Here is a 27,881-nt window from a genome sequence, read left to right on the forward strand (position 1 = left end):
AGGCCTATTTCTTTTTTTACTTTGGTGATTGGATTCACTTATAAACTGTTACCCTGGAACACAAAACCAGTCATAAGGGTCTTTTTTTTTAAACTGATATGTATGCATCATCTGAAAGCTGAATAAGCTTTCCATTGATGTATGGGTTGTTAGGATAGGACAATATTTGGCAGAGATACTGGAATCTGAGGGTGCAAAAACTCTAAATATTAAGAAAATGGTCTTTAAAGTTGTCCAATTGATTTCTTAGCAATGCATATTATCAATAAAAAATGAGTTTTGATATATTTATTCATGAAACATAATATTTACTTAATATCCTAATGATTTTTGGCATAAAAGAAAAATCGACAATGTATTGTTGGCTATTGCTACAAATATATCTGTGCTACTTATGACTGGTTTTGTGGTCCAGGGTCAATTTAACTTATTAATGTAATGTTCCCAATTCACAATATAATAATACATCATCATGTTATATGTTTGCATTTCCTCAATAATTTATAATATTTACACTTTAAATGCTGAAAAATGCCTTAACCAAACCAAACTAAATGTCTTTTTTATCTTAACTGGTCTCCAAATCTGTTTTTTGAAGAATTTGGGCATTTTCAGCTGATTGGAGTCTAGCTGAGTTCCAAAGAACTGTGAAGAAATCATAACAGGTGCTTATTTGCATACATTTGTATGTGGTTCATCACAGTGACAGGTTGATGGATGACATAAAGTGCAAAAATAGTAGATGATAAGACTGAATAATAATAACAGCCAACTCTATTTATAGAAGAAGTACTCAGAGACACAAAGTACCTGTCATTTGCTCATGATGTCCACCGTAATGGAAGTGGACTCCAATCATTGACTCACAAGCTCAAAATACTCAAAGGTCAAAGGTGTTCTGGTTTTATTATGTTCTAAAATAGTGTTTAAATCACTTGACACAACACAGTTTTACAGTTAGAAAACATACCTTTTGATAACAATAAGAACTAGTTCAATTAATTGGTTTCTCTTCTGATTGTTTGTCAATGAGGTCCAAAAGTCTGAGACAACTACTAGTAAAAATGCTTTTCAATGCATTACAAATTATATTATCAGCAAAAAAAAAAAAAGTTGAGTGAAAAGTGAACTTAATATCTTAGTATTTGGTATTTCCTCCTTTTGATGTTTTGACGTTTGCATTAAACCTGAAGATCAGATATGTTATGATTTAAATGACTTAAAGAGCATTTTGAGCTTCAATGGAAGCAAGAACATCTGAGTGTTTTTTATTTTCAAAATCTTAAAACGTTTCTTTACAGATTTAAATTTGATTTTGAATGACAGATGTTCAATATGGTCTCAGACTTTTAAACCCCGTTGCATTTTGTAAGGTGATATGTATTTAGCAGGGAATTGACATTAGCAGTGCATTTGTCTTAAATGTTTTGAATACGTGTGACAGGATTAAGTTCCACTCAAGTCTAATGACAAGAAATGAGAGAAGGTCATGGAGGAATGACAAAGCAGGATTAACTAACTATCATTAAGGTCATTTATCACAGAGAAACAGATAGGCAGCAGGAGAGAAAAAAGATCTAAATTTTGATCTCGGTGCGGAACGTCTGTGCGTGCTCCAGTTTTGCAGTGTTTCTCTGTGCTTTGACAGTGAGAGTCCCATCAGCCCCTAAACACGACTTCACAGAGGTGGGGTCCACATCCTCTGGTAGCTGGCATTTGTGGGTAAAAGTGTTCATCACTGTTCCATCAGTGGCAAGCTGTTAAATAAAATATGTACATGAGTGAATCAATGATGTGAAAATTAATTTGTGTTATGCGGAGACCTGTGTCTGTTTACCTTTTCAGCGTGAACTTCAATCTGATTGTTTGAGGTGGTGACAATCACATCTTCAGGCGAGAAGTCTCGGACGTCCACTGTGAATTGGTATGTGTCTCCCAAAGTCTTGATGTTTCCGTCTGTCCCCGTTCTGTCTAAAGGAAACCAAAAAATGTAATATTATTACCTTATTATCTCAGCCTAACTCACTCTCTTGTTTCATATAAACTCAACTGGTGGCCTCTTTTATGTACAATTATGTATTGTGTATTAAAAAATCAAATTGGCTTATATTGTTGCGGCGCTGTTGCTAATCAGATTGTTTTGTAGCCTGCATTGTAAAGGTTTGGTCACATGTACCATTGTTTGGTGAATTTTCACTGGCCAATCCAATCAATTCCATACAAATCCACACGAGCGATAATTTTGCAAGGGCCAAAGATTTCCCCACAGATTTCGAAACGCTGTATTTGCCGCTTTAACAGAAAGCTGCTTGTTTTGAAAGTGTCTGTCGACAATAGACACTGGACAGATGACTATTTATTATGAAAGCCATTTTCTGTGACTTTTTATCTTACAATTCTGCCTTTTTTTTTCGAATTGCGATACAAAGTTCTGGCTTTTTTTTTGTGAGATATATGTTAAACTCACAATTGTGAGATATAAAGTCATAATTGTGAGAAATAAAGTCAGAGACTTTTTTCTCACAAATGCGAGTTTGTATCTTGCAATTCTGACTTTTTCTTGCAATTGCAAGTTAAACCTGTATCTCACAATTCAGTGAAAAAAAAAACATATTTTAGAGGGTGGCTAATTCGGGGTGGTCATCGGTACGAATTTGCCACCTTGTAAAATATATAAGATATTTAATCAAATTTATGAATTAGCCACATTGTAAAATATGTTGTGAGATCGGGTTGGCAATTCTGACTTTTTATAAAGTTATAAAATCCAGTTTAGAGGGGAAAAAGTCTGATATGTTATCAGAATTGCAAGTTTATATCTCACAATTCTGACTTAAAAACTTGCAATTGCATGTTATACATCAGAATTGTGAGATATAAACTCGAAATTCTGAGAAAAAAGCCACAATTGTGAGACATAAACGTGCAATTCTGAGGAAAAAAGTCACTTTATTTCTAAGAATTGCAACTTTGTTTCAAAGAATTGCGACACTATTTCACAGAATTGCAAGATTTTCTTGCAATGCTGACTTTATAACTCGCAATTGCAAGTTTACATCATGCAATTCTGAAATAATTTCTCAGAATTGTGAGTTTATATCTCACAATTCTGACTTTATAACTCACAATTCTGAGAAAAAAAGTCAGAATTGTGAGATAAAAAGTCACAATTACCTTTTTGCTTTTTACTTTTTTTTTTTTTTTTTTTTTGCGGAAACAGGCTTTCATAATGTATTAATCAAAATTCTGTGTCCATGTTTCCCCCTCAGGTTTTTTTTTTTTTTAACTTTGAAGACAACTTCATTCTATATTTAAATGCATTCTATATGTTACTGAAACTATAATTAAAGTATTAACTTTTTGGTATTTCTCACTTATGGGATACACTTGTGATCCTCGACAGTCAAAACAGGAACAAAATGAGAGGTACTATTTCAGACATAATTACTTGCTATATATATATATATATATATATAATGCTTATTAGAGTATTTTAGAGTATTTTCAGACATAATAAATAATTAATTTCTATGGTAGTCATTTTTGATCCATGATTTTGTCTGTATGTTTTCATAAAGTGCCATAAACTCACCAAAAGTTTGCAAAATTCTGACTAAGTCACAACACAAAACAAAATCTAATGAAGTTATAACATAAAATATGTCCATCTAAAATAGCCAAAGACCACTAGACAGCTCATTAAATCTCATGCATATTAAATCTCATGCATGCTCTCGGTTACAATACACAAGCACCATTATGTTACAAATGGGCATTCCTGCGCATTAATATCCAATTCTAATGATGTGTGAAAATGTGCTTTGGTGACTCTCAGACCAGCACTTCATATCCATATATATTACACTCAGCAACAGACTGCCCTTGCGCTCTTAAGTCATTCCCCAACAGTGAAGTCACCGCATTGGCTCTAGCCCAAAACATTCCCTATTTTACCCTCTCTCTGCCCCCCAGGTGCCCTTGTGTAGCACATTTGAACAATCTGTTGTGTTTTACACATGCACATACCAGGATGCAACTGTGAATATAAAATACATCTGCCTTCACATACATCCCACACAGACAAACAGTCAAATGCCTCATGCAGTCATGAAATTCATGTACTATAAATTAAAGTTCAGGCCTTGTGCAGCTGACACATTGCAAAGTCAGTATATCTACAGTCAGTGAAAAAGAAAATGTAATTAGAATGTGAATATAAACAAATTCTGATGCTCACTCAAGACTTATTAATTAGTTAAAGCAGTTTATTTTACATTAGCCTATAAAATCCTTCAAAGTACTGGAACCAGGCGTAATAACTCACTTGGAAATCCCAAAGCATCTTTTGGACACATGAAAGATCCAAAGTCCTCAGCGAAGAGTCCCCGGCTCTTCTCCATGTATGGGTTTGTTGAGGTTGAGGATGAAGATGAGGAGGATGTCTGGTGGAAACTGCGCTCCGATCGATAGGCAGAGGAGTTGGTTCCACTCATTAGTGTTTAGACGGTTTCTCAGCTTCAAATCGATATCCAGTCAGAGCTTTGAAGTGATCCAGTGAGCACCGAGTTAATAAATGAAGTAGTTTTGTGCCGTCCCTATTCAAAACACTTATGAATCCACTCTCAAGCCCCAGAACCTTTCTCACCGTTTCTAGTAGCTGGTGTGGCTTTTGTCTGTCTGGCTGTCTTTTATATGGTGGGTCTAGTCTGAGAGTTTTTACTTCTATGTGTGTGTGTGTGTGTGTTAATTGTGGATGACAGTGTGCTATAATTATCGTGTGAGGGAGAGGGGCTCTGTGGTTGGAAAAGTTTTGTGTGATGAGGGCTTGAGGTTGAGAAAGGGGCTCTGACAAAGACTCAAAGATAGGAAAGGGAGAGAGATACGGAGGGAGAGAGAGGGGGGTCGAGTCAACAGCTGGCATTCCAGACACTCGCTCCCTGAAATAGCCGTTCCCGTCCTCTCTCGCTCCGTGTGCTCTGCATCCATTTCTCTCCAGCAATTTGCCGTGATTTGCAAATGCACTCTCACAAGAGGCGTCAGAGGCTGTCAATCAGAAAATTACAGTAAACACGTGTCCTGAGGCTGTTCATCATCTCTGTATAAACAACAGTGATGAGGAATGAAAGTTCAGAGAGAGGGTTAACAGAAAGATGGAAGGAATGTTGATGAGAGCGTGAAGTTGAGGGACAGATGACGTTAGGAAAATGGATTAAGAGGCATTTGTTTACGGAGGAGAGTTGCTAATAATAGACACTTTACTCCTCATTACAGAAATCGCATGCTTTGCCATGGAAGAGAAGAAACTGAAGTATTCTTGTAGCTTCATAAAATTACGGTTGAACCACTGATGTCACATGGACTATTTTAACAATGTCCTTACTACCTTTCTGGGCCTTGAATGTGTCAGTTGTGTCTTGGACTTCATCAAAAATATCTTAATTTGTGTTCTGAAGATGAACAAAGGTCTTACAGGTTTGGAACGACATGAGGGTGAGTAATTCATGATAGAATTTTCATTTTTGGGTGAACTATCTCTTTATCAATTGTGTTCCGCAGAAGAAAGTAGGTCATGCAGGTGTGGAATAACATGAGGGTGAATAAATGATGACAGAATATAATTTTAGATGTGCATAACTGCAGTAAAAGCAGTTTTCGAACAGTATTTCTGGAGCCTCTTTGTTGTCCAGAAGGACAAATCTAGTGGCCTCTCATGGCATGTAATCACACTATCACTTTCAAGACTTTCACAGATTTACTAAATCCTGCTGAGAAACTTAACATTAACTCTTACAGTTTGTCACCAATGCAGCTCTTCTAATTTGAATCTGCACTGGAGGGAGAAAGAAAGAGAGAGAGAGAGCAAGAGCATTTAATCAGTCAACAGTATAATCGCGACTAGCACAGTTTGTCCTCAGGCTTAGTGTGAGCTCACTTCAGAAAGTTCACTTGATATCCTCACAAGCATTCAGTTAGTTTATGGATATCATTGGACAGGCCTCAGGGAACAGTTTTGTAACTGCATGAATAAACATAAGGGTTTGTGGAGATATATGGGAGATACAAGTTTGGTTTGAGTTTGCCTATCAAATTTATATATATAATAAATATAATACTTTAATAAAAAAAACAGTAAAATACTAATATTGTCCAATAAAATTAAAGTGTTAAATTCAGCTTGAATATATTTTAAAATGTAATTTATTCTAGTGATGGAAAACTGAATTTCCAGTTTTCAGTGTCACATGATCCTTCAGAAATCATTCTAATATTCTTATATGCTGTTCAATTATTTTTGGTGCTCATCACAGGATTAATTATCTCATTCTCTAATATAATGAAATAGAAAACTGTTTTTATTATTTAAAATATATTATTTTAAATTCTAATAATATTTCACAGTATTACTGTTTTACTGTATTTCAAATAAATCAATCAAATAAATGCAGCTTTGGCGAGCATAAAACACTCCTTATTATTCCAAAACTTGTATAAACACAGGCATTCAAAAGTTTGGGATCAGTAAGATTTTAAATGTTTTAAAGTCTTTTTACTTTTACTTTTTACTGTTTATTTGATTAAAAATACAGAAATAAAGTAATACAGTGAAATATTATTGCAATTATTTAAAATAATGGTTTTCTGTTTTTAGTTCTGTCTATGGACATCTATTTTTTCTGTATATTTTATGACTACTGTTATTTATAATTTATTGTATATTCTTTTTTAATATTAGTGTTTTATTACATTAACTTTATGTTTATCTGCACTATATTTGTACTTTCTGTACTAGAAGCTCCAAGACAAATTCCTTGTGTGTGTGAACACACTTGGCAATAAAGCTTTTTCTGATTCTAATTCTGATTCTAAAATAGAATTTATTTCTGTGATGCAAAGCTGAATTTCCAGCATCATTACTCTAGCATGATCCTTCAGAAAACATTGTAATATGCTGAGTTATTTATACGTTTTGCTTCTTAATAATGTTTTTGGAACCTGTGATACTTTTTCAGGATTCTTCGATGAATAAAACTTAAAAAAAAAAAATAGAAATCTCTTTCTAATAATATACATTATCATTCAAAGTTTAGGGTCAGTCATTTTTTTCTTTCTTTCTTTCTTTCTTTGAAAGAAATTAATGTTTTTATTTAGCAAGGGTGTGTTAAATTAAAGGTTGTATCAGCGATTTCTAGCCTTAAACATAAAGTGTCAATTTCAGCTGACCTTTCATCAGCCTGCCCCATAAATTGTCTGTGAAAAAAACGCGTCTCTCTGGTCAGCCTAGAGTCCGAGATATGCCAAAAAAAACAATCGGCACTACCAACCTTTCCACAGATAAACAAACAGTGTTCCAACCAATCAGCGTCAGGGGTTTGGTGTTGTGGACTTTTGCTCCGCCTCCCTCACATCCCTGCACCAGTAGGAAAGTCCACAACGCCAAACCCCTGACGCTGATTGGTTGGAACACAGTTTGTTTATCTGTGGAAAGGTTGGTAGTGCCGATTGTTTTTTTGGCATATCTCGGACCCTAGGCTGACCAGAGAGACGCGGTTTTTTCACAGACAATTTATGGGGCAGGCAGCGAGCGGATCGTGATGAAAGGTCAGCTGAAATTGACACTTTATGTTTCAGGCTAGAAATCGCTGATACAACCTTTAATTAAAAGTGATATTAAAGACATATTTTGTTATAAAAGATTTCTATTTTGAATAAATGCTGTGTAACTTTTTATTCATCAAAGAATCCTGAAAAAAAGTACTAGTGGTTCCAAAAAATATTAAGCAGAACAATTGTTTCCAACATTGATAATAAATCAGCATATTAAAATAATTTCTGAAGGATCATGTGAGACTGGAGTAATGATGCTGAAATTTCAGGTTATATTTTAAAGTATTAAAATCAAACCAAATTTAAAGAAGCTAAGGATTTAATTGTCTGCCATTATTAAAGTATTTATATACATTACTATTGGTACTGTATGCACGTTGACACACTTTTTATACAATATACAAAAGGTCCTTGGCCTGAAAATGAACCTTGGTCTGAAAATGGCTAATATATGCAAGGTCCATATATGCAAGGTCCCTTGCAATGTATGTAAACATGCAGGGAAGCTCAGAGAGAGAGAGAGAGAGAGAGAGAGAGTTTGTGTTGCACTATTTGTGATTCTGTCAGCTGCTGATCATTACATAATATTGGATTATCATTGTTGCTCAGTGTGAGTTGTTTGTTATGCTAGGACTGAGGGATAGACACACAAGAGCGACTAACAATGCAGCTAAATACAATAAACAGAGACTCAAATTATAGTACCAAAACAAATCATACAATAATAAAGGCTGAGATGAGAAAGAAAATGCATTCAAATAGCCTGGTAGCATCCACACGCCTTGGTCAATAAGTATGGAATGGAAATTGACAGGGAAAAGGAACAGAATGCGGAATGACAGAGGGTCGCCGCTCATCAGTCATGGCGGGAGGGAAGGATTATTATTATTGTGACATTTCACACAAATTCACCCTGTGATCCAGTCACTCCTCAAGGAGGAGCAGATTGATTCTGTCAGTGAGGATAAAACAATTCCAAAATGATCACGGAGTTTTGCATTTCAAAAAAGCTTGAATTCTGAATCTTTTGTCATGCAGGGTTGTGCCGCAAATTATGGGAGGATATTAGGGAGATGAATCCAAAACCAAAGGACATGAAATTGTTTCAAGTTGGTAAGACAAGTTATCCATTTTCAGAGTGCAGAGAAAGTGACTCCATCATAATTAAAGCATTATCCCTCAGCTAAATTAGTCTATAGCATGTGCAATAGTAATGGCTTTATTGCTTTCCAAGTGTAAACAACAAGGAAATGAATAATGCATCTTATGGTTTGTTTGAAAAAATTAATTTATCGTCTGAGTTAGTGCGAATCATCGTGACTATAATGTAAATTTCAGAGGGCAGGAAATCCCTTACACAAACAAAAATATACACTGATGATTAATATTAAATTATTTAATGTATATTTAAAATATACAGAATTATACATTGTGTTAATATATTACAATACATTTAATAATACATAAGGAATTTCAAGTTTTCATATATTGTAAAATATGTGACAATATACACTACCGGTCAAAAGTTTTTTAATGTTTTTTTTAAAGATGTCTTTTCTGCTCACCAAGCCTGCATTTATTTGATCCAAAGTACAGCAAAAAACAGTACAAATTTTAAATATTTTTACTATTTAAAGTTATGGTTTTCTGTTTTAATATATTTTAAAATGTAATTCATTTCTGTGATTTCAAAGCTGTATTTTTTGCATCGTTACTCCAGTCACATGATCCTTCAGGAATGATTCTAATATTCTGATTTGCTGCTCAAAAACATTTATTATTATTATTATTATGTTGAAAACAGCTGAGTAGAATGTTTTCAAGTTTCTTTGTTGAATAGAAAGTTCAGAAGAAGCATTTATCTGAAATAGAAATCTTTTGTAACATTATAAATGTCTTTACCATCACTTTTGATCAATTTAAAGCATCATTGCTAAATAAAAGTATTAATTTCTATAATTAAAAAAAAAAAATGACTCCAAGCTTTTGCATGGTATAGTGTATGTTACAAAAGCTTTTTATTTCAGATAAATGCTGATCTTTGGATCTTTTCTATTCATCAAAGAATCCTGAAAAAAAGATATACTGTTTCAAATATTGATAATAATGACAAATAACAGCAAGAGTTTCTTGAACAGCAAATCAGCATAATAGAATGATTTCTGAAAGATCATGTGACATTGAAGACTGGAGTAATGATGCTGAAAATTTAGGTTTGATCACAGGAATAAATTACATTTTAACATATAATCAAATAGTAAAAATATTTAACAATATTACCGTTGTGCCATACTTTGGATCAAGTAAATGCAGGCTTGGTAATCAGAAGAGACTTCTTTAAAAAACATGAAAAATCTTACTGTTAAAATTTTTTTGACTGGTATATTTTTCAGTATATTACCATTTGTTTTTGTTTTGTAAGGGATACGATGGCAGTGAGATGGCAGGACCTAAATGATGCATTAATGTTTTATTTTCTGGAATGGCTTAATGGAATCCACTGTTGCATGATGAAATTAAAATATTAGTATTTCCACTGCAGCACTGTGTGATTTTGGATTGTGTGCGACATTGAGTCAAGTGAATGATTTGTGTGGTGTGTGTGTGATTGCTTTCACCTTGAATGAAGGTTAATGCAATGTGAATCAGTGCTCAAACACAGACCATATAAGGGGGCAATCACATTCTAAATTATGCAACACATGAGAAAACCTGGGTACACTTTTTAATCCATGCCTCTCTTTTTTACCTGTTAAGAAATGTGGTCAGGGCTCATTAAAGCGTGTGAGGGTTATATGAGTCCTGATGACACTTGTAAAGGTCAGTCAGGTTCCATCACTCTCTGCTCTCTCTCGGCCTTAACACCAAAGATTCATAACACATCACAGGTCATTTCATTAACTGGCTAATTAAAAGTTCCAAAAGGCCGCAGCAGGTTTCGTCTCGATGACATTTGTGAGATCAAAATGAATTTCAGAGAAAACAAAAAAGGAAACTTTAATTTCACATTGTTCCAATTGAGTGGCTGCCCAGAGGCAAGCAGGAGAGGATGTGCACCATAAATAAGTTAAAGCTTAATTTTCCTTTCATGCTACATCTGGTGACGCCAGGCTAAAGAGCTGATTCTGACCTCAACGGTCTTTCATGTGGAATGAGTCAACGGGCTGAAAGGTGAGCTCTCTTTAAAGTTTGTATTTTAGTTTTCAAATGACATTAGGCTGGCGTTAAATCATTTGGAATATTCTGGAACTTTCCAAGTGTCTGTAATTAATTGTTAGAAATAAAGTGCAGTCAGTCGTACATAATCGCGATGACATAATAATAATAATATATCCTACTTCTTACATGCCGGGTGTAATTGTTCTACTATAACGTTTTCCACCAATGGTTCGGTATGCACTTGCACTGCGTCCTGGTTCCACTTAAATCTGACAAGGCATCTGTAACATGGTTTGTTAAAAATGACAAAGCATAAAACAAACAGAGTTTGGCTATATACAGTATATTTCTGTCGATGGACAAACCAGTTACTTTTTGTAAACTTTTTTTAATGCGAGTGCTGTATACAGGTGAGACATGAGCGGTATGTGTTGTTATCTGTGTTTAAAGGTGACATATCATGAAAATCTGACTTTTTCTGTGTTTAAGTGCTATAATTGGGTCTAGGGCTGGGCGATATGGCAAAAAAAATGATCACGATAATTTTTTCCATATCAGTCGATATCGATAATTATCACGATAAATGTCTAATCTTTATATCGTTCAATTTTAAAGGCAGATTTTTACTCCTGAATGAAAGAAAAACCACAGACAGTTAATTATTATTTATGGCTTATTGTCAGAACATGACAAATACTTTCCAAACAATGATCAATTGAGGTAGAATACAGATTAGAATATTACTAGTAAAATCAACATCAACAGAATACAATATTATTAATATTAATAGAATATATATAAAACGTTTTTATAAAAAAATAAGAACTGTAATATGATACAACACTTGTAACATGGTTCTGACTGTAAATGCAGAGTGATTTTTAATGATATTTATCATTCAACAAAAATAAGAATAGACGAATCTTTTCAGCATGCCAATCCCTGTGTGCAGCCGATTTAACACATTTTGTATAAATATAAAAATATAAATATAAATTAAAAAAAACGTACATACCTCTGGGAATTTTTCCGCAAAATGTAAGTTTTGTGATATATTCGATGCAAAATGTCCACTGAGTGGCCCTAAAAGAGTGTTTGGTTTTTTCCCCGGAACAGATGAATGTACATATGGTACGTTTTTATGTGACGTTGGTTTTGTACGTGTCACCACAGTTCTGACTTGAAATGTCCGTTGAGTGGTGCTCTAATGCTCTGTGATGTTTTAAAATAGCATACCATCTACAGTGCCTTGCGGAATTATTCATACCCCTTCATTTTTTTCACATTTTGTTATGTTGCTGCCTTATGTTAAACTACTTTAAATTACTTTTTCCCCACATCAATCTACACTCCCTATTCCGTAATGGCAAAGCAAAAAATATGTTTTTAACATTTGTGCAAATTTATTAAAAATAAAAAAGTGAAAAGATCCCGTTGCATAAGTATTCATACCCTTTGATTCATACCCTTATATTGCTTCTAGATGTTACTACACTTGGAGTGGAGTTAAACTGTGGCAAATTCATTTGAATGAGTATGATTTAGAAAGGCACACACCTCTCAGAAAAGGTCTAACAGCTGGAAATGCATATCAGAGCAAAAACCAAGTCTCTTTTTTCTGTTGAGAACAAAATAAGACATTATAAAGAATGTTAGTAACCAAACAGTTGATGGTAGCCATTGACTTCCACAGTTTCAAAAAATACTAAATATCTTTATATATATATATATATATGAAACATTTAATTAAGAGCTCACATGTTGCATTTTAGACAATGGATGAGACTGTAAATGTAAAACGTCTTGAAGAAAATGAAGAACAGTGCACGGATGAAGATAAAACAGACCAAGATAAGGCAGAGGAACAGTTAATCAGCTCTAATGAGCGTTCACGGAAACCATGGCAACAATCACGGTCACGCATCAGAGGTGAGGTACATCATTTCCCCTGTCATTGATGCTGTCACTCCATCAATCCTCAATGCAGTAAACTCAAAATGATCAATTACCCGCTGTAATTTATGTTCTTTACATTTGGCCAGAGTGTGTGCTGTATGTGAAGAAGGTTCTGGTGTCTTTTGCTAGAATGGAGTGGTACTGTTATGCCCTGTTAGGGATCATCACCGCTCTAATGAGCTTCTTCATGGATATGACTGTAGCCAAGCTGCTGAATGGTGAGCGGTTCTACCTCGTCACTCAAAAAAAGGTTTCGTACAAAATTTACATACAGATGCAAGTGGGTCGGTTAACTGTTTGAGCACTGAAGCATTCTAGCAGCTGAGTGGGGCAAGGTCTTTCAAAACCAGACCTGACCTTAGACTCTTTTGCATTTATCCCACAAACCTCAGCCTGTGTCCTTCTCTCCTATTAGCTCACCAATGGCTGTATGGGTGTCTGAAGGGTCACCACCTGCTGCAGTTCCTCTGCTGGACGCTATACCCAGCTTGCCTCTGTGCTCTGTCCACCAGCTTTGCCCACAGCATGTGCCCATTCTCTGCAGGTCAGCTACACACTCATCTGTACACTGCAAAAAAAAAAAAAGAAAAAAAAATTCAAAGAGCTTAAAAAGGTGGACAAAAGCATGTTTTGTTTTTAAGGGCAATTCAGAGATCGATTGGGAGTAATTAAGTCAGAATTGCAAGATAATCTCATAATTCTATTATATGTTTTCAGAATTGTTAGTTAATATCTTGCAATTGTTACTTTATGACACGCAATTGTGAGATATAAACTCAATATTGAAAACATAATTTTTTCCCTCAAAAATGTACTTTATAACTCGCAGTTTCTGAGAAAAAGTCAGAATTGCACATTTAAATTTTTCGCAATTTACAATTGCGAGTTCATTTTACACAATTCTGAAAAAAGTCAGAATTACAAGATGTAAACTCGTAATTGTGAGAAAGTTTTTTTATTTCGCAATTCTGACTTTATAACTCACAATTATGAGTTTATATCTCTCACAATTCTTAGAAAAAAAGTCTGAATTGTGAGATGTACTTGTTTGAATTGTACAATGTACTTTATTTCTCAGAACTGCAAGTTTCTATCTCACAGTTGTGATTTTATAACAAACTATTGCAAGTTACGAAGTTGTGAGATTGTGAGATATAAACTCACAATTCTGAGAAAATATCAGTCTTCTTTCCCCAAAATTTGACTTGAGTTTATATCACAATTCTGAGAAAAAAAGTTGGTATTTCACAATTCTGACTTTTCCTTCCCAGAATTGCGACAATTTCATTACACAAAAAAGTCAGAATTTTGAGATACAAATACCCAATTGCTAAAAAAGTCAGAACTGAGTTTTAATTTCACAATTTTTACTGTATTTCTCAGAATTGTGAGTTTATATCACTCAATTTTGAGAAAAGTCAGAATTGTGACTTTATCTCGCAATTCTTTATAACTTGCAATATCTCACAATTATGACTTTATAACAAACATTTGTGAATTTTAAAGTAAAAAAAAGAGAGAAAAAAATCTGTCTTCTTTGCCCCAAAATTTGACTTTATAACATGCAATTTAGTTATATTTTACAATTCTGAAAAAAAGTCAGAATTGAAAGATTAAAACTTTATTTCTCACAATTACGAGTTTATATTATGCAATTCTAAAAAAGAAATGTCAGAATATAACTTGCAACTGCGAGTTTATTTCTCAAAATTGCAAGGTTATATCTCACAATTCTGAGGAAAAGTCATAATTGCAAGGAAAAAAAGTCAGAACTATGAGATACAAAACTGCAATTGTGAGAAAAACATCAGAATTTTGGGTTTTAAGCTTGCAGTTCTGACTTTATTTCTTAGAATTCAGAGTTTATCTCTCACAATTCTGACTTTATAACATGCAATTGTGAGTTTATATTATATATTTGTGGTCAAATGGTCAAAATTACCTTTTTATTGATTTTTTTCAGTGGACGAAACAGCCTACCATAGATTTCTGCCATCGTTTTAGACAAACAAGCGTTTTTTTTTTTTGTTTGTTTTTTTTTTAGAAGACAATAATCCATTAAACCAAAGTTTCAAATATACAAATAGACTATAATTGAAATATAATCCATTTCAGCAAAAAAAAAAAAAAACTGCTCTAATTGGGCATGACGCCTCTGCTGCCAAAGCTTTATTAACAGCAATAAAGACGATTGCTTTGGGATTATGCACTGTGTTATGAAACACAGCCACACTTAATCACATATAACGAGTATTTTTTGAAAAGGGCTGTCTGGGTGCAGTTTGTCATGGCATGCTGTGTTTGACCCCTCAGGCTCTGGTGTTCCTGAGGCCAGGGCTATTCTCTTAGGCATAGACATGCCAGATTACCTGTCCCTCTCCAATCTCTTTGCCAAACTGTTTGGCCTGATATGCACACTAGCTTCAGGCAGCACAGTGTTTCTCGGCAAAGTGGTAAGAACCCATCTTATATGCAAGTAAAGATGTGGAACTTATGGATAAATGGATTTTATAAATATACTGACCTTATCATCTCAATAGGGTCCATTTGTCCATTTATCTATCATGGTGGGTGCGTTCATGAGTCGCCTGCATGTTTCCTGCCGTGGTGGAAAGCAGGTATCTGAACAGAACTGCAAAACATGAACCACACAGCCCACTTTCATTTGGCATTATGAGACCCAGATGGAAATTGTATAGAAGGCTACTTATGCTAATGACTCTTGTGGCTCCGTTCATTCAGAGAGCGGCTAAAGGAGAAATGCTGGTTGCGGCTTCAGCAGTGGGCGTCGCGAGCTGTTTTGGGGCTCCAGTCAGCGGTGAGTTGACGTCATTGTGATCTGATATGCTTTACTACTAAAAAAAAACAAACAAACAAAGTCATTATTGTATCTCATCAGTCAGTCATTGCCAGCTGACCTTTCCCTGTATATTTATCTCTGTTTCATTGTCATAGGTGTTTTGTTCAGTATCGAGGTGATGGGGACTCATTATTCAGTCAGAGATTATTGTCCCTGCTTCTTTGCAGCGGCTTGCGGCGCAATCACCTTCAGAATGCTTTCAGTCTGTAGTGGAGATCAAGGTGAGAGGTTTACGCTACCTACAGCGCCTCCTAATGGATGCCACTGGTGTTTTTGTAGTAATCTCATCTACCAAAGTGCTCTAAAGCCATCAGATAGTCTTGAGTTGAATTTAGATATGATTGAACAAAGTATCACACCACATTATTGTAATCTGGTTTTATTTAGAAGGCTCTCTGAGAGAACTGATTCAATATTTCTTTGATCTATGTTCACAGAAACCATCCAGGCCCTGTTTAAAACCAGCTTTTCTTCTGATCTGCCTTACCAGCCTTTTGAAATATTCATTTTCGCTCTCCTTGGGTAAGTTCTAATGCACAGTCATAAGTTAAATACTGCTTAGTCATATCTGTTACCTCAGGGTTTGGGTTATATAATTAAACATTCACGAAGCAGTAATCATTCTGATTATGTTTTCCTCTGATTCAGGCTGTTCTGCAGTATTCTCAGCTGTATTTATTTATTCTGTCATCGCTGGGCTCTGCGTTTTGTCAAAACAAGCAAACCCATCAGCAGACTTCTGGCAACAGAGTGAGCTGAAAGATTTATTCCCACAGACTGGAAGTCATATTGTACAAGTTGATAGACTTTCTTTTAGGCCTTCTTATCTTTTTCTTTCTAGATGAGGTCCAAATTTGTTAGACCACTGTGTGCTTTTTTCTAGTTTATTAGAATGCAATTCAGAATAACAATGTGATTGAAAAATTCTATCATAAAATGAGTTATTTCCAGGTTTAAATGAGATTTTTAATCCTAGATTTGCAATATGGTCTCATATTTATAGACGCCACTGTATGTTGATAGCAGATGTATGTCTTTTGATTGGATGCCTGGAGATATTTGTTGTGATCTAACCCAGAGCTGCCTCTTGTTTTTATAAATAATTTATCCAGAAAGGCCGTTTATTCAGCCATAGTGGCATTTCTCCTCGCCTGCTTTACGTTTTATCACTCGGCGGGACATTTCATAGCTGCTGAGGTGAGGATAGGCCTATTTCTAGAACACTGGCAGTGTATCAAACTTACGTACTTACTGTTCACACTTTAAATTTCTTCTTGTTTTCTTGCAGCTCACAATGAAGCAGCTACTTACTTCACTATTAGACAGCGATTCCTGGTACATTGTTTCCCAGAATGCATCTGCCCTGCCTGAACCTCAGAAAACATTCTGGCAGGCATGGAACCCACCTGGCAAAAGTTATTTTCAAACGCTAGGATTTTTCATTACTGCTAAGGTGAAATAAAATTAGTATTTTTGCTTGTTCAAGAGTTTAAAAAGGTTCTCTGATTTCATGATTTCTAACATCTCTCTCTAAGGTTGGGCTGTTGGTCGTGGCTTGTACTTTGCCTTTACCTGCTGGATATTTCATGCCAGTATTTGTTTACGGTAAGTAGGTCATCATACCATGGAATTTACATAATACTGTATGCAAATAATAAATAAATGATACACAATAAAAATATAATATTAATTAAAATGCCAATAACAACAATTGTATTACTACTACTACTACTACTAATATATAATAAATAAAATGTGATAAAATATAAAAATAAGTAACTATTTGAATATTTGAAAAAAAAAAACATAAAAGATTGAAAATAAAATAATGAAACAAATAAAATATTTTGTTTTGCTGAATATCTTTAGCTATCTACACTTAATTGTAGTTAAATGTAGTTATAATAGTTTATAATATATTACTTTAAATCACAGTTTAACCATATGAACTGCGAGGTATAAACTTGGAATTGTGAGAAAAAAAGGTCAGAATTGCAAGATATAAACTTGGAAATGTAAAGGAAAAAAGTCAGAATTCCAAGATATAAACTCAGAATTGCACTTAAAGTCAGAAATGCAAGATATAAAGATGGAATTGTGAGAAAAAAAGTCAGAATTGCATCAAATAAACTCGGAAATGTAAGGGAAAAAAATCCAAATTCCAGAATATAAACTTGGAATTGCAAGTAAAGTTAGAATTGCTAGATGTAAACTCAGAAATTGTGAGAAAAGTCAGAATTGTGAGATATAAACTCGGAATTGCATGTCAGAATTGCATCATATAAACTTGGAAATGTGAGCAAAAAAAGTCAGAATTCCAGGATATAAACTCAGAATTGCAAGCTTAGTCAGAATTGCGAGATATAAACTCAGAATTGCAGGAAAGAAAGTCAGAATTGCTAGATGTAAACTCGGAATTACGAGGAAAAAAATTCAGAATTCTGGGATATAAACTCGGAATTGCGAGATATAAACTTGGAATTGCAAGAAAAAAGTCAGAATTGTGAGATATAAACTCGGAATTGGAAAAAAAGTCAGAATTGCATCAAATAAACTTGGAAATGCAAGGAAAAAAGTCAGAATTGCAGGATATAAACTCGGAATTGCAAGTAAAGTCAAAATTGCAGAATTGCAGAGCAGAAAGTCAGAATTGGTAGATGTACACATGGAATTCAGAAAAAAAATTCAGAATTCTGGGAGATAAACTCGGAATTGCAAGTAAAGTCAGAATTGCGAGATATAAACTTGGAATTGCAAGGGATAAAGTCAGAATTGCTAAATATAAACTCAGAATTGCAGGAAAAAAGTCAGAATTGCTAGATGTAAACTCGGAATTGCGAGAAAAGTCAGAATTGTGAGAAATAAACTTGGAATTGCGAGATATAAACTCAGAATTGTGAGAACAGTCAGAATTGCAAGATACAAACTCGCATTTGTAAGAAAATAAGTCACAATTGCAAGATACAAACTCGGAATTGCAAGAGAAAAGTCTGAATTGCAAAATATAAACTCGAATTGCAACAAAAGTCAGAATTGCAAGATATAAACTCGTAATTGAGAATAAAAATGAGAATTGCTAAATATGATTGTGGAATTGCAAGAAAAAAATCAGAATTGCTATATAAAGAAGTCGCAATTACATTTTTTAAATTTATTATTCTGTGTTAGATCCATAATATGCAGTTTTCAGTAAATCCAGTTGGCCAAAAGATGTTTCAAAAAGCCCCACTGAAACAGCATCTGTTTGTTTTAGGTGCTGCAGTGGGGCGTTTGGTAGGTGAGGCCATGGCCTATTTGCTTTCAGATGGAATCTCATCAGCAGGGAGTTTGATAAACCCGGGTGGCTATGCGCTAGCAGGTAAACAAACTTATTATCCTGTCAACTTTCTGACAGGGGATTATCAACACTGCTGCCTCACAGAGACAATAAGGCCTGTCTAAATGTATTGATGGGCCTATATTTTGTGTGTACAGGGGCAGCCGCCTTCTCAGGGGCTGTGACACACACGCTCTCTCCTGCCCTATTGGCCCTGGAGATGACAGGCCAGTGCTCTCATGCAGTCCCAGCTCTGGTTGCTACGCTGGTATCCAACGCAGTGGCTCGTGCAAAGCATCGTCCATCGTTCTACGACGGCATATCCCTTATTAAACAGCTCCCGCACTTGCCATCTCTCATCCGCGCATGTCCAAAGTTAGTAAACCGTGTGCTCGTCTGCCTTCAGGCTCCACCATGTTATGACTTGAAATTAAATTGCATTTTTCATGAGATGACACTGCCTTGCGTTTCTTTTGGCAAAGCAAGATTCTGAGGGGAGACGTGAAGGCAGTGGTGGCTGGATAGTAAATTGTTTTCATCATGAACACTCTCCCACAGGTTGGCCAATGTTCAGATCAAGCAGTTTGTGATCCCAGCGGGAGTCGTGCTGGAAAGGACCGAGACACTGACAAGTCTGCAGCACATCCTAAACGACAGCACAGACAACGAATTTCCTGTGGTGGACTCTCACGGTGAGTTTAACGAATATCACCAGCTCAATGACACAATCGCACCTCTTTGACCTTAATGGCACTTTGGTGTTTGACAGAAGAGAGTGAAAGCCAATGAAATGTGCTCCGATAAGGGCCAAAGACAAAGTGATTGTGTGCTGATGAGTAGAAATACTCAAGACCGCACCCTCAAGATAATGTTCCAGTACAGTACAGTGATGGTAATATTGAAAGAAATGAGACTGACAGTCTGAGGCTTTGGCTGTGCAATGTCATTTACTTTTTCTCTTGTCTCCCAGACTCCCCTATTCTCTTGGGTACAATCTACAAATCACAGCTGCGGGAGCGTCTGCATCAGCATAGAAATGAGGTAATTGAACCCATAATGTGCTGAGTCATAACAAGAATTGTGCAAAGTTACTGAAAGATTAATAAAAATAATAAAAGAATAATTTAAGGACTTTAATTCAGGGGCTGGATTCACAGTTAGGGCTTTTTTTAAAGGGTTGTAGAAAATGGAAAAAAATTATTTCAGTTCACACAAAGTGATTTTGCATTCCACTGTAGTGCTTTTTAATTGTTTCTTCCTATGTAAACGGTCGTCTTTGACATGTGCTATACGCACCAATAAGTACATATCACAGCAGTTTCCAACAAAAATAAACACTAGAGGTGATAAAACAACGAACACCTGTAATAGTTTTCACAGTTCAGTTGGACTTAGGACGAGCCTGGGTTTCCCTATGCTGCCTTGCGCGCAGCACGATTTAATGCTGCGTTCCAAGCAGGTTTTTTAACTGGTAAATCACCACTTCAAACCACGACTCAGGACTTTGTAGCATTCCAGGCAAGTCACGCCAAACTGCCTGGGTACATTTATGAATTATTATTATTTTAATATTATTATTAATTTGATTGCAAAGTTATATTGTCCTAAGCTCTATTTTTCCACCGTGTGCCACTTGCATAAACACCGCACCCATTAGGGCTGCTATTGTTGTTTCGCGGGCTATTTTACGTCAGAACTCGTAACTGGGAGTACATCGATCTACGAGTTCACGAGTGGGAAGTCACGGGTTTGACTGCCGTTCCAGTGCACTTTCACTGGTAGAAGGTCGGAAAAACACGGGTTACGGGTTGTCTGGAATGCGGCATTATTCACGCTGCTAGGCAGCCTGGAAACCATGGACCAAATTTTCACCTCAGATAGGGAACCAATCACAGAACGGGGAGGGAGCAGCAAGACGATGACGCCTTCTATGCGACTCACCGAAGCAGTTTGTTTATAAATATGGATCCAGCATGGCAGCAGATGCAAAGTTATCTTTCGATGCAGCCTTAGATAGTTACACACAAGGCCGTTTCTCGATACCAAGTACGCAAAGTTCGGACTTGCGTCCTTCGTAGTTCGGACTTGGAAGTTTGACTTGGGAGTATGAACTCCCGAGGACGTGAGGATGCAAGTCCTGTAATTCTGCAAATGGAACAGCAGTGTACTTAATAACGTCAGTCAGCTCGCCTTTTCTACTCCGGTTATCTTCACTGCTTCACTGTTTGTATTTACTATAAGACGAAATATGATATCAACCACCTCTGCCTCTTTTCGTTTTCATTTAAACATATTAATAGCTGCCAAAACGTAGTTCAGGGAATGTACAACATTACAGTGAAACGAAATATTATATCAAACAGCATTGCCTCTTTTCCGTTTCATTTAACGTTAAACAGTGACAAAAATGCAACGCGTTACAAAACAATAATTACAATAAAAGGAAGTGATATCAAATACCACTGCCTGTTTTCTTCTAAATATAAACCATAACTCTCTTTTCGTACTCATTTAAAAAATAATAAAACATATTAATATGTGATTTAAGCTATATGTGCACTGTGTATAATACATCTTTACTCTATGTATATTAAAATGAAACATGACAAGCACAACTCTGCCTTTTTTGTTAAATGTCAGTTTTAATGAACAATATTAGCCATTATAAAAGTATAAGTATAAAGTATAAAAGACTTATGTAATCGGAAATAAAGACAAAAGCAGACAATTCGGTCAAATGCATGTTAAAAAGTCAGCGTTGAATTACGATTGATAAATAATTTATGAAGCATAACTTTGTCCTCAGTCAAAACTCTTCATCTTCTTCCTTGTCGAATTTCTGTCACTCTACGGTCTCAGCCTCAGACGTCACGCTCACGGAACGTTGGCTAAACGTCTGATGCATCTGGTACACTTAACTGGAAACACTTCAGGATTGTCGAAGTTGTCATCTGATTAGTTGAATTTGACTTGGATTTCCGGAACACGCAAGTGTCGCGTTTATTTTCGGTCCGCCGGGAAACAAAGCGCAGACTGGTTTACTCAGCGTTTTGCTAAAAGGTGCTCATGCAGACACCGTTGTTGTTAAACACATTTGCGACGTTCGCGAACAAATTACTGACTTATCGCTTGTTCTCCCTCTTCTTCGTTAACTTTCAATGCTGGTTATTTCAATGACTGACTTGTTGCATGCCAGTCTGTTGTTGTGGGGACATTTTTACGCCCCGAAACGTGACGCTGAACGAAACGAACTATGATTGGTTGTTTGACATGTCGGTCAAACGGCCTTATAGGCGGGCCTTGGCCAATTAAAGCTGCCATGAATTCCAGACCTTCAGCCGTCAGTCTGAAGGTCTGGCTATGCGAGACTACTCTACGTATGTCGTCCGGTATAATTGAAACGATTGGCTATGAGCTACGCACAGGCGCATTTGATAGACATTCGTAGCGCCCAATAAACGGCTCTGGGCATTCGTAAACCATGCCTCAAATACGAGAAAATGAACATGCGGTTCCCAGACCACAAATCATGGCGTTGTCATGTCGTGGTTTGGCGTTAGCCAGGCTACTTAGGATGTGGAATCCTTGGGAAAAATGTCAGAATTGGGAAATATAAACTCGGAATTTGTGAGAAAAAATTCAGAATTGTGAAATATATACTTGAAATTGCACAAAAAAAATCTGAATTGTGAGAAAAAAGTTATTGCGAGATATAAACTGGGAATTGCAAAAATAAAAGTCAGAATTGCAAGATATAATGTCAAAATTGCATGATTTAAAGTCAGAATTGCAAGATACAAACTCAGAATTACAAGAAAAAAAGTCACTACAAGATATAAACTGGGAGAAAACTTGAATTGCGACATCAACTCTGAATTGTCAGAATTGTGAGATATAAATTCTGAATTGCAAAATATAAATTTGGGATTGCAAAAAAGTCAGAATTGCGAGATATAAACTCGGAATTGCAAGATACAAACTCAGAATTGCAAGAAAAAATGTCAGCTTTGTGAAACATAAACTCGGAATTGCAAGAAAAAAGTCAGAATTGTGAGTTATAAAGTAAGAATTGCAAGACTTAAAGTCAGAATTGCGAAAAATTTTCAGAATTGCAAGATACAAACTCAGAATTACAAGAAAAAAGTCTTTACGAGATATAAACTGGGAGAAAACAGAGAAAAAAAAGAATTATGACATCAACTCTGAATTGCAAACAAGTCAGAATTGTGAGATATAAATTCTGAATTGCAAAATATAAATTTGGGATTGCAAAAAAGTCAGAATTGCGAGATATAAACTCGGAATTGCAAGAAAAAAAAGAAAACCAGTCATTTCTTGATTTACATCGAAATTCTTCAACATTTTTCTTTACAAATCCTAGTTTTGTACTTCTAATTCATTTTGCTCTCTCCTCTGCACTTCCACATTTGTCATTTCTCACTGGAGCTTACGCTATATCTAAGTCATCCGCTGGAATGGCACTCTCTCGTGAAAGCGCATATAAGCTCACCACTTTGCTTCAGAAGGCCTTTATTAACCCTCTGAAACCATGTGGAGTATTATTTATGCTGGATGGATGCACTTTTTTAGGCTTCAAAATCTCCCTCACTGACTGTCATTTTGAAGCTTGGAAGAGCCAGAACATTTTTTAATATAACTCTGATTGTATTCATGTGAAAAAGAAATGTACACATATAGGATGGCTTGAGGGTGAGACCTTATTGTAAACCGTTACCTTTTTGTTTTCCTCTTGGCTTAAAAATCTGATAGATCAGAAACGTATCTGCTTTTCATCATCATCACTAAATCTTTTTTTCTTGTAGGGTTTAGGTAAACAGTTAGAAGACGTATATTCTATTCAACCTGTGCGGCTACATCTGACTCCTGAGAGCACTGTAAAGCAGGTGCAGTGAGAATAAACTAGTAGCTGGTTTACTTCACATTATGTGTCTTTTTTCTTCTGCATAATACGTGTTTATGTGTGTTCTGTCAGGCTCATTGCATCATGAGTGTCACGGGTGAGCAGCGTCTGTTTATAACGGAGAGTGGGCGGCTGTGTGGCGTCATCACATGGAAAGAGGTGATTAGAGCAGGCTGCACAAGGGCAAACATGTACACTCACATACATCGATGCATATGTACTGTAAAACAGAAAGGATGTTCTTATGACACTTGATTTTTCTTCCAGATGAAGAAAATAATCGAAGAGATGGCGAAGGAAGTCTAATGCGCGGACAGTTAGCTCAGACATCAGATTCACACACCAAAGACAGGCATCAATTTGTGCCTTCCATTTTGATAATCATTTCATCTGCTGGTGATTTTTCTCAGATCTTTATGTGGATAATTATTCATAGTGAAATAATAAAGAAATCTTATGCAATTTAGTAGGCTACAACAGGGATGAAGTTCCTCCAATGTAAAATGTTTTATTTATTCTCATTTTTATTTTGATGCTGAACAACTGTTTATGGCAAAATTGTACAGAAGGGTTATTTTAAGATACACCGATCTAGCTTTTAAATATTTTGTAAATCTTTTGATTTATAGGACTAATGAAAATCTAATTTACTATTTTCAGGTTTTGTCAGTAGTTATTCTTTAAAGGATTAGTTCAATTCCAGTGGAAGAACCTTAATAAATTAAGGTTTTTGAGGAAAACATGCCAGGATTTTTCTCCATACAGTGGACTTCAATGGGGATCAACGGGCTGAAGGTCCAAATTGCAGTTTCAATGCAGCTTAAAGGGATGGTTCGGAGTAGAATTGACTTCATTGCTATGCACTCCGAAGTCCATCTTAATACCCCATCCGAAGTTTTTTTTACCTTAGTCAAACATTTATGGAGATATTAGAGTTTTTCGAATTGCTTGTTACAGGAGTGAATGGTACATGTGATGTATCTTGTAAATTGCACCACTAAACGTGCAAGTAATCTTACCAAACTTGTACAGTAGTGTAAATAGGTTATGTACTCACAAAACGCTGCATCAGAACATTTGTAAGTCCACCATGAGTGTTTTAAAAACACGTTTTAGCCGATCCCTACTAGTCTTAAAAACTACAAATGGCGACACGTCGACGTCACTTCCCTGGTTTGAAAAAAGCACGTAAAAGTCCTCCTATAAGCTGACATGCACACAGATGTAGTAGGAGGACTTTTACGTGCTTTTTTCAAACCAGGAAAAAGACATCGACTTGTAGTTTTTGAGACTAGTAGTTCTCGGGTAAAACGTGTTTTTAAAACACTCATGGTGGACTTACAAATGTTCTGATGCAGCGTTTTGTGAGTACATAACCTATTTACACTACTGTACAAGTTTGGTAAGATTACTTGCACGTTTAGTGGTGCAATTTACGAGATACATCACATGTACCATTCACTCCTGTAACAAGCAATTCGAAAAACTCTAATATCTCCATAAATGTTCGACTAAGGTAAAAAAAACTTCGGATGGGGTATTAAGATGGGCTTCGGAGTGCATAGCAATGAAGTCAATTCTACTCCGAACCATCCCTTTAAAAGGGCTATAAACGATCCCAGCCGAGAAATAAAGGTCTTATCTAGTGAAACGATCGGTCATTTAAAATAAAAATAAAAATGTATATACTTTTTAACCACAAATGCTCATCTCGCACTAGCTCTGCGATGCGCATGTGCATCTTTACACATTACGTTATCACGTTGGAAATGTCAAGCGTGGTTAGTTCTTGATTTGTGTACTTCATTTCAAAAAGCTAGGGTAGGGCAAAAATCTCTATTTCTCTATCAAGAGTAAAATTATCCAACATCGTTGTTTTATCTTTTTGTAAAGGCTGTTTGACTTTCTTTGCACGCTCTACACCACGTGTGACTTTTTTAACGTGATTATGTAATGTGTGAGATTAGGCTGGTGCAAGATGAGCATTTGTGATTAAAAAGTAAATAAACTTGTATTTTTTTTAGAAAAAAAAAGCTGTTTCACTAGATAAGACCCAAGATCCTTGGCTGGGATTGTGTAGAACCCTTTGAAGCTGCATTAAAATTGCAATTTGGACCTTCAACCTGTTTATTTCCATTGAAATCCACTATATGGCGAATAATCCTGGAATGTTTTCTCAAAAACCTTAATTTTTTTCGACTGAAGAAAAAAAGACAGGAACATTTTGGATGACATGGGGGTAAGTAAAATAGCAGGAAATGTTTATTCTGCAAGTGAACTAATCATTTAACCAATTGTGAAAAAATAATATTTGGGGTACAAAACCTATTTTATTGCATCTTAAATGTAAAGTCAGATATGTTGGCGGAAGAGAAAAATGTAATGAAATGTTTATATCCATTTATATGTTTATAAATGTTGCTCAAAAGCATATTGCTATACCAAATATAGCTGGATATGCCTATTTTGCCCTATCACAGTTGCTTTGGTAGCTGTTTTACAGTCAAACCAAAAATATTCAGACACTAGATATCATTTTTGATATTTTTATACTAGTGGTTGACACCATAGTTCATTTATGTAAGTGAGGACAGCAAAATAAGGTAAACTGTGACATATTATACCCAAAGCTTCTTCATAAAGTGGACTACCAGTAAAACTCATAAAAATTTGGGACCAAAATTCATTCCTGACCATGTGTTGCTTAAGTGTTTTTTCTTTAATTGCTAATGCAACCTTTTCACACCACAGACTGAACAACTTTAAGCATTGCTTGGTAATTGATCAACAAAGTATTGATAGTTGTGTAAATATTGTCATACTAACAGTTGACTGAATATTCAGTTGACTTTCTATCGAAGTCATCTATTACCATTTTTGTAACTATAGCGAATAAACCGTTATGTTGAAGGTGTCTGAATACATTTTAATTTGACTGTATATCATTGTAGCCCACCAGATGGACTTTTGCTCATCAACACTTTTATATTTATTGATTTGAATCAAAGCAAACTTCTTTTATTATTTATTTTTCACAAATTGTGTTTCTCCACCAATTTTCGATAAAGGGATATATATTCTCGAAGAGGATCAGAAAAACAAAGGGGAGACATTCAGGGTCTTACCCTGCTGCTGTCACGCTGTATAGATAAATCTGACAAAACCAACCCCGTATAAAAGGATGTACATGGCTAGAGTTTGAAAGAAATGAGATATCTGTTTGTAACCTCATGCAGCTTGTTAGCTTTATGAGCCTCACGCTGGGAGAGACGAACAGAACAAAGGCTTCAGTAATAAAATGACCTTCGTTTGATTTCTCAACCATCCCAATTCTGCTTTTTTCTCTGTTTTTCGCTCTTTATTCCTTGTGCTTTTTCCACAGAAAAGGTTTCATAAGAATTCATTTAAATTCAGTGTATTGTTCCTTAATATATTTTGCTCAAATTGAATTCCAGTTGCAAACACAATTTCAATTCTGCTCACCGCCTCGGCACCTCTATCAACACAATTAAATCCTACTTCAACCCCTCCCCTGGAGCACAAAAGCAGTCGCACACATTATCTGCCACGGCACACGAGGATCACACTGTGTAAACTTCTATTAAAAGACCCTGGAGCATGATAACACTTGACCATTCCACCTCCCAACACCCTCCTCTCTCGCCCTCTCCTGCTTCTGCTTTTACAATAATCCCCTCCGTCATTGATTCCCCACTTCTACCTCACTATCTCTGTCTTTGCATCACCTTTCTTTGTCAGTGAAGTGTGAATGGGGCTAATTACGGAGAAAAGGCAGATGATTGTTATTCCAGCTCTCACTCTTTTGTCTCCGTCGCTCGCAAGAACACACAAGAATTTTCTTGTTAGCAAGCGATTTCTGCCGCAATAGATCTTTTTAAAGATTAAATCATAATTTACACATACAAAGGACTGCACAAAATGGTTGACACAATCATTAACACAACATGGAGGCAAGTTACTCAAAGGCATCTGAGGTAATACTTTCTTTTTTCAGTTCTACATATGCGTGATTTATGAATCTGTGGCAATTGTGAGCACAGTTG

At 35.7% G+C, this 27,881-nt stretch overlaps 2 protein-coding genes across 2 annotated transcripts; one reads left to right on the top strand and one right to left on the bottom strand.

Annotated features, from left to right (window-relative positions):
• Nucleotides 1-880: 880 nt before the first annotated feature.
• hspb7 (heat shock protein family, member 7 (cardiovascular)) lies at nt 881-4,807 on the bottom strand. Its single transcript, XM_073823549.1, has 3 exons — nt 4,325-4,807; nt 1,838-1,971; nt 881-1,757 (listed from the first exon to the last, which is right to left on the bottom strand). The coding sequence occupies exons 1-3, from the start codon at nt 4,491-4,493 to the stop codon at nt 1,578-1,580; spliced, it is 483 nt and encodes a 160-aa protein (XP_073679650.1). The 5' UTR covers nt 4,494-4,807; the 3' UTR covers nt 881-1,577.
• Nucleotides 4,808-12,539: 7,732 nt separating this feature from the next.
• Nucleotides 12,540-24,628, top strand: clcnk (chloride channel K). Its single transcript, XM_073823685.1, has 19 exons — nt 12,540-12,693; nt 12,807-12,938; nt 13,136-13,264; nt 15,034-15,173; nt 15,261-15,338; nt 15,463-15,538; nt 15,676-15,801; nt 16,018-16,102; nt 16,229-16,330; nt 16,693-16,777; nt 16,869-17,033; nt 17,116-17,185; nt 18,834-18,938; nt 19,055-19,271; nt 19,455-19,588; nt 19,867-19,937; nt 23,720-23,800; nt 23,890-23,976; nt 24,085-24,628. The coding sequence occupies exons 1-19, from the start codon at nt 12,540-12,542 to the stop codon at nt 24,121-24,123; spliced, it is 2,076 nt and encodes a 691-aa protein (XP_073679786.1). The 3' UTR covers nt 24,124-24,628.
• Nucleotides 24,629-27,881: the final 3,253 nt, after the last annotated feature.

The sequence above is a fragment of the Garra rufa genome, chromosome 18, assembly GCF_049309525.1.
Source record: "Garra rufa chromosome 18, GarRuf1.0, whole genome shotgun sequence".
Classification (NCBI taxonomy): domain Eukaryota; kingdom Metazoa; phylum Chordata; class Actinopteri; order Cypriniformes; family Cyprinidae; genus Garra; species Garra rufa.